The sequence below is a fragment of the Alligator sinensis genome, unplaced genomic scaffold (genome assembly GCF_000455745.1).
Source record: "Alligator sinensis unplaced genomic scaffold, ASM45574v1 scaffold467_2, whole genome shotgun sequence".
Taxonomy (NCBI): Eukaryota; Metazoa; Chordata; order Crocodylia; family Alligatoridae; genus Alligator; species Alligator sinensis.
The window spans coordinates 721,232-728,959 of record NW_005842129.1 but is presented as its reverse complement, the minus strand read 5'-3'; the positions used below and the strand labels follow the sequence as shown (position 1 = coordinate 728,959).

The window sequence follows — 7,728 nt, the reverse complement described above, 5'->3', positions numbered from 1 at the left end:
TGAGTATTTCCCCTGCCTTGGTAATCACCTTTCCCAAGAAGTAAATATAGATGATGACATTCAGCATGGGATAAAATCTGACCTGTGCTGCCTTTGGACATCTTCAAAATCATGTCTTCAATAATCATGACATCAGGACCTGAACCAAACTTCTTGTTTACCGAGCTGTTATCATCCCTACCCGGGCGGGGGGGGATGACAATGTATTTGAAACATCTGGAAGCTTTGGAGCATTTCCAGTAGCAATGTGTTTGGAAAGTCCTCTATATCAATTGGAAGGACAGAAGAATGAACACCAGCATTCTAGTTCAAACACTACCAGCACTGAAGCCATGTTTATATGGCACCAGCTCCATTGGACAGAACACATCATAAGCAGGGATCCTGGCTTTCTGTCTTTAAAAATTGCAAATTCTCTGATTAAAAACATCCCAAATTCTCTGATTAAAACCCCCCAAATCCATGTTTTCCCATGATTAAAATAAAACACATAGCTCCCCACCACCCCTGAAGGCTCCCTCTGTATCCTTCACCTGCTGGAGAGGCAGGTGTCTCCCCCTGCCCTCCCCCCCTCCATGCACCCTGCTGCAGCCTCAGCATTTGGATACCTTCCCCCAGCACCATCAGGCACTCGTGCCCCCCTCACATACCCATCCCCTCCACACATCCCTGTCACACACACCCTGCTACAGCCCCACAGACAGCCCCTAAGCTCTAGCCCACCAACCCCTGCCCCCCATGGACTTACCTGTTTCCAACTGCCGCAGTTGCCCCCACCATGCTATCTGGCTGCATGGCAGCCACGTGTATGTGCATACACACATGCACGTGGTGCCCCCTGCCTCCAATCACCTTCCCTGCTCCCCTCAGCCCTGAGCAGCAACTTGCAGGCTGGAAGACTGCCAGCCTACAAGGGGAAACCTGCTTTTTCCAGCAGTTCTCTCCTTTAAAGAGAAAAATCTCAATTTTTCCCTTTTAAAGGAGAAAATCAGCATTTTTCTCCTTCAAATGAGAAAATCCACATTTTCTGTAAATGGAAAACCCAGATTTCTGGTCATAAGGCTGCCTGACAACCAGCTCCCAAACAGGTTGCATACTCCCAACCCACCAATGGGCACTGCTCTAGAGGTGGGCAGAAGAAGAAATCCAAGGACACCTTGAAGGCCAGTCTGAAGAAATGCAATATTAACATCAATACCTGGGAGACTCAAGCACTGAATCATCCCCAATGACATTGTGATGTATGACAGAGCATTGATAATTTCAAGCAAACTTGTTTCACTATCAAGGCAGATAGATGAAAGAGATAAAAGGAAAGAGCTCTGATCTGATGTAACCAGGATCTACTCCTTCCTCCCATAACTGCTTGCTATGTCTATAATTGGACATGCAGATCTTGGTTCTGCCTCCTCAGTCATCTCCAGGATCACTGATAATTTTCCTGTTTACTGGAAGACTGTTCTCCTTATATCAAGGGCCTGCTGACAATGAATCTAGACACCTGGTAGGGTAGCCCACTAAGCCCCCTGCCCATCAGCCCTGTCTCCTTATCCCCATATGTTCCATTACTGTCTCTCACCTCGCATCAGATTTTGAGCTTTTTGGGGCAGGGAGCATCTCTGTTCTGTGTGTGTCCAGCATACAGGGCTGCAGGGCCCTGGTCCATGTCTGGGCTTGTAGGAGCCAGGGTGGTAGTGATGATGATGATGATGATGCCACATTGCAAATTAGCTGTTAGGTCTGGATCACCATTACTTTCTTAGCTCTACACACACACAAACATAAATGCTCACAGACACTTCCTAAAGGGTCATGTGTCCTATCATGAATTACACATATTCTTCTGGAAGCACCTGAGACACCCCATCTAAAAGAAGGCCTTATTGTGCTGGGCACTGTTTCTGGCCACAGAGCTGACCTTTGACCAGCCCTCAGGTTTGCTGCCTGCTAGGATGCAGATGCCTTTACCCAAGGACTGCCCCTGTAGGTGTCCCTACAGGAACATGCTCTGCACTGTCTGGAGCACAGAAGCCCATCTCCCAAGAGGGAAAGGCCAGTGCTGTGAAAGGTGCCTCACACTGGGATGAAGCATGGCCATTGCTGTTATTGTTCCCATCTCTCATGTGCTTCAGTGGGAAAGAATCCCTGGTTCCTTGAGAGCAAAGTGCCACCAGCTGAGCTAGAGATGGTAGTTAGAGATGGCACCAGCAATGTGATCTGCTGGGTGGGGGTGGAGTTTTGCTGGTGATGTTACAGCCAGGCAGTCTTAGCATGTGTGCTGGCCATGTCCTTGCCCTGCATGAGGGCTCCACACTGAACTGCTCCTGCTCTCCTATGTGCTGATGTGCTTCCTACAAGCTCATACCTCCAGTGACCTTTTTTCACCACAGAGCACAGCTGCAGTTTGTACAGATGTTGTGAATTTCAAAGGCACAACAGTCTCAGTTTCAGCACTGGAGACTGTTTACAGAGCTCATGACTGTGCTGTTGAGCTGGCATTAATGGGGTGAACTGGAGCCATACCAGGAGGGTGGCCTCTGCTAAGCTGGGGCACCTTTGGTCCTGAGTGAGGTTCTGGAACCTCCTGGATGATGCAGCATCTGCCGGGGTCTCGCTCCGAATGGGGAACAGTCCTGAAAGGGAGACCTGCCAGGCTTCTGTAGAAAGCACGGAGAGAGGAAGGGGAAGACTTGTGCTGATGGCCTTTGGTGCAAGCTGCCAAATCTCAGAGGGCTTTGCCCCAGGCATGGAGGGGTCCAGGTGTGATATCACCCGCTCAGGAAGTGCTGCTGAGTTTGGGTTCCCAGGGGGAAGGCCAGTTACCTCCTACAGCATGTGGTAGGATGGTCCTGATGGGGAAAGAGCATGGAAGAAGGGAAAAGGATCAGTGGGATTGTGGGAGGACATTGAGGGTGGGTGAGCAGTGGCGTAGTGTGAAGGTTTGGGGTATCATGAGGGGGCAGACTTTCCAGGGGGATGAGGAGACTGTGCGTCTGTGCCTCATTTTACCAGCTGAGTATCCACCATTACCGTATTCCCCAAAGAGCACCCAAGATCTTGACTTTGGCTGGTCTTTCACCCTTTTCCTTACAGTGCAGCCAATTTCACCAAGCAGTACTGGTGTTCCCAGCAGAAGCCATTCCTGCCCTGCTCACACAGGTGCCTTTCCAGCCCAGAACCCCTGCTGCAGGCTCAATGCTCGGGCATTAACTCAGGCACACTGCTAAGTTGCATGGGCATATGCTAGGTGGGCTACACAGCTGCTGAAAATCACAAGAGCCTCGTGCCCCTATGTACACGTAGCAGACAAGGCTACTTCCAGAGGTGTCAATGGGGCTGAGCTCCTGTGACTTGTAGGGCCTTCTATGTAGTTTGGCCTGTGGCATCAGCTTCAGCCCCTGAGCCAGAGATAGCCAGGCAGAACCTCCCTCAGCACAGGTGAGGGGGATGGTGTGTTGGGGGGGCAGCTGAGATGGTGACTCATTGCATGACATGTGGGCATCGCTGTGTATTTAAAATCACCATAGCAACCAACAGGCAATGAGCAGTAATTACACCATAGGTTGTTATGGAAACGGGGCAAAATAAACAGAATTAGCTTTTATTTTTTGGTGGAGAAATTGGCCCTCTGGTCTTTTCCTAGACTCTCTCCAGGAGGGGTGGACATGACAGCCATCCTCACCCCAAGGGACTGGAGCTGGAACACCAGGGAGCATCACTGAGAATCGCCCCAGCCCGAGAGAGACCTCTGGGCTAAAACACAGGCAGTTTATTCACAGACTTAGAAGGACAGATGGGTTGAAGGAAGGAGGGCCAAGAATACCTTAGGGGAGAAATTACAGTGAAGTTGGGGCATAGGGAAGGATAAACAATGTGAGCCTGGAAATAGTTCCTTCGGCCACCGAATCGGGCTGAATCTCCTCCAAATTGAATCACCACCTGAAGCTTTGCACAGCCCTATCCAGAATACCTAAGGGGAGAAATCACAGTGAAGGTTGGGGCATAGGGAAGGATAAGTAATGTGAGCCTGAAAATAGCTCGGTGAGGGGGTACTGGGAAGGATGGGTAGAAGACCATGGGGGTTAGCCCAGCCAGGGGGGTGCAAATGGGCAACAAATAGGACAAAATGGGCAAGGAGCCCTAGGGATTAGCCCAGCTGGAAGATACAGCAAGCAAGGTGTCCTGGGGGTAACTGCCCAGCTGTGGGAGCCCACAGCAGGATGGGCCCACAGTAGTCTAGGGACTACCCTGGAGCTATTGTGCCCCTGCTTATATTAATGGGGCTCAGATCCAATGAATGTGGCCCAGGCACAGACCTTGGGCCCCCTATTCCTCAGCCTGGCTAACCGGCGACACATCCCCTCACAAGGCTTGTGGGCAGTGCAGCAGCGACACATCTAATCCAGCCCTCGTTCTTCTCCAAACAGCATTTATAGAGGGGATTTCCCATACCCACGGCCCAGCAGGCTGTCTCACACTTCTGTGCCCACTCAGAAGGAGTGCCGGTGAACCACGAAAGGCCCCTTGTCACTGTAGTCCTTTTGGCTGATCCAGACATTCTGGAAGGAGTTGAGAGAGGCCACAATAGAGCCGCCCAGCCAGGCAGCAAAGCTGCGATGGGGGGAAGCCAGGATGGCCACCTGCTCCTTGCCTGTCATCTCCATCTTCAGCAGCTCCTTCTTGATTCTCTCCGAGAAGCCCCGGATCATGGTGGTGCCACCAGCCAGCACCACATTGGCCAGCAGCTCTGCACGGTGTTTCGGCTTGCACTTTCTGATGCTGTTCATGGCATGGATGTGAATACCTGCCTCAGGAAAGCCCAGCACAGCGGGGTTGAAGAGGGCCTCAGGGCCCCGGAACCGCTCGCTGCCAATGGAAATGACCTGCTGGTCAGGGAGGATGAAGTCCATGAGGTATTTCTTCTCATCTCCATTCAGCTCTTCGTGGAAGTCCTCAGGGATGTAGCAGCACTTTTCCTTGATGTTGCTCACCAGCTCCAACTCATCTTCTCGGAAGGGGTTGCCACACTCCCCCATCAGCTTGGCCAGGTAGTCTGTCAGAGCACAGCCTGCCACATCTAGCCGGTAGGTGGCATGGGGTAGGACGTAGCCGTCATGGACAGGGGCCGTGTAGGATGTCCCATAGCCAGAGCCAATCACCAGCCCTTTGGTGCGTCCATAGGAGTACACAGACAGCAGGGACTGGTGTGCCACAAACATTGCCGGGACCTCAAAGTTCTCAAAGAGCAGCTCAGCCATCTTCTCCCGGTTGGTGGTTGGGGACAAGGGTGCATCTGTGACCAGCACGGCCAGCTCCTCAGGGCACACACTAAGCTCCGTGTAGAAGATGTGATGCCACAGCATCTCTAGGGCATCCCAGTCTGTAACCACGCCATGGGTCATCACGGTGTTGGCAATCACCTCTGAGCTATTGCTGGGGATGCTTTTCCCAATGTAATACAGGGGACTGTCATTGGTCCTGACCTTGGGGACCCCCACACGGCTCGGGACCACAGAGCGTGGCTTCTCATCGCCAGCCAGGCCGCTCTTGGTGTAGCCAGTGCCAGTGTCTATCACAACAGCACTGTAGTCCTTGTATTTCTCTGCCGCATCTGACGTGGAGACTTCCCGGGATGCAGGCTCATAGCCAGCAGAACCTGGGCTCTTAGGATTCCTTGGATAGATCATTTCTTCAGGCCCTCTCTCTCAAACCTTACTGTGATCGCAAGACCCAGCCCAGGAATACCAGGCTCCAGGAAAGGATCCAAGATCATGCCTGTGCTACCATAGCAACTGCCTAAATCACAGCTGAAAGCAATGACATCATAGTTCCAGCCCATTTACAGAGGTTCTCAGGAAGGTGCAAAGAATTAACTCCTGCTTGACCAGGAAGCAAAGAGGTGCGAACACAGAGATGCCTGAGTGAAACTGGAGGTGTGGGCTGAGGGGGCAGTCCGTAGGTCTCTGTTATGCCTGCTGTGGTGAGAGCAGACGGTGCCCTGGAGACAGTCTGGCTAAACGACCTTCTCTCTGATTCCTTCTGGCTCTGAGGAAGCAGCAGTGCCCTCTGGCATTAGCAAATGTTCTTGGTAGTACCTCTAACCAAGCTGGTTGGTGCCCCTTGTACTTGGCAGAAGTTGGTAGATGGTGCTTTTCCTCCTGTGCACTAGTATTTCCCTATGAAGACTGAGGGGGGCTGGGGGGGAAGGAATGTGCTTGTCCATACCCTGCAAAGCAGATAGAAGGGCAGGTTGCTTGAACCTCCCACGCGCCCATCCCAGGCAGGTGGCACATGGCTGCCCCCAGCACTCGCTGGTATCATGTTCTTTCGGTGCCACTTTCAGAGTTCGGTGGAACCCCCTCCCCACTACAGCCATACAGAGCTCAGGAGCTTTTCCTTGGCTTCAGCTGAGATTTCTGGTCTAGCTTTGCCTAGGATCCCAGTAATGACCTTGCATCTTGCTCACTTCTGCTCCACTCCCATGGTGCCATATGTTCATACCCACCTCATCCAGGCTCCAAACTTCCCCACCCCTAGAGTCAGCCCCTCCTGGCTCTGATCTGGCTGAAGGTCCCTGGTACGCATATATCAGAGCCACATAGAGCAGGGCTTCCCTTCCTTTTCTGCTGACAAAAATTGGAGGTGTGGGATGGGCGCAGTTCTGGGTGCAGACAGGCTGCTGCCCCCTGCTCCAAGGGCACCTCTGGATTGAGGACCCCAGAGTTCAATGAGAGCTCAGGTGGGGTGAATGGTTTCTCCTCACAGTCCTACAGAGAAAGTCCTGTTCTCAATCTGGTGCCTCTGAATCCCTGCTGAAAATCCACTGGTTCCTTCTGTTGTTGCCTTGCACTGCTGGAACCAGCCTGTAACCATCATTTGGTGGGTAGAGAGGAGACAAGGGGGCAGACCCCACCTAGCATGCCCACAGTGGGGCAGGCACAAGGAGTGTTCCCCTGCAGGCAGTGATCAGAACTAAAAGCAGGCAGAACGGGCAGGGAAGAGGGTGCCACGTCCCCATTGATCCTCATTTACAGATGACAGAGAGGCAGCCCAAGATCCATGTGCCAACCAGAGCCCATATAGTCTTTGAGGGACTGTGGTACATCCGTCCTGAGCAGGGGAAGTTTCACTCAGGCTACTGGAACTGGCTGTGCTCACAGTGTACCCCGTTTAAGAGTGGCAAAATGGCTGTCCTGCCTAGGAGTTCCAAGACACCATGGGCACAGCCATGCTGCCTCCACAGTGCTCTCAGGACTGGCCCTGCTCCCACTCTACACTCCAAAGCCAGAGCTGGGGCAGTGAGCATCCTCTAAGGATGTCTCCAGCCATGCCGTTAAGACCAGCAGCAAGGGCACCCCCACGCACAGCAGCCTCACTGCCTTGTTTTGGAGTCTGGTACACAGCATGGGAACTGGGGAGTGGGGCTTGGTTTTCTTGTGGAGCCTTAAGAGTGGCATGGAGGTAGCAGAGACATGTCTTGTGTGATGGAGGGAGGACAGACAGACAGAGGTGTGTATGGGAACTGATAGACAGACAGGAGGGTTTGTCTGAGGACAGACAGTCGGGTAGAAGTGTATGGGAATGGAAAGACAGACAGGAGGATGTATTGCCTATTCTATCTCGTCTTCCTGGTGTCCTCCCTGCTCCTTATCATTCAGATCTGTGCTCTGGGCAGCCAGAGCCAATGCTCTACCAAGAGCCTCCCCTCCTTTCTTCAGTGTGAGGCAG

At 52.5% G+C, this 7,728-nt stretch overlaps 1 protein-coding gene across 1 annotated transcript; it reads right to left on the bottom strand.

Annotated features, from left to right (window-relative positions):
* Positions 1-4,490: 4,490 nt before the first annotated feature.
* On the bottom strand, positions 4,491-5,687 carry LOC102377647 (actin-like). Its single transcript, XM_006025008.3, has one exon. The coding sequence runs from the start codon at positions 5,685-5,687 to the stop codon at positions 4,491-4,493; it is 1,197 nt and encodes a 398-aa protein (XP_006025070.3).
* Positions 5,688-7,728: the final 2,041 nt, after the last annotated feature.

Coding starts and splice junctions, on each gene's coding strand:
- LOC102377647 (XM_006025008.3), bottom strand. CDS start 5,687: ATGATCTATCCAAGGAATCCTAAGAGCCCAGGTTCTGCTGGCTATGAG.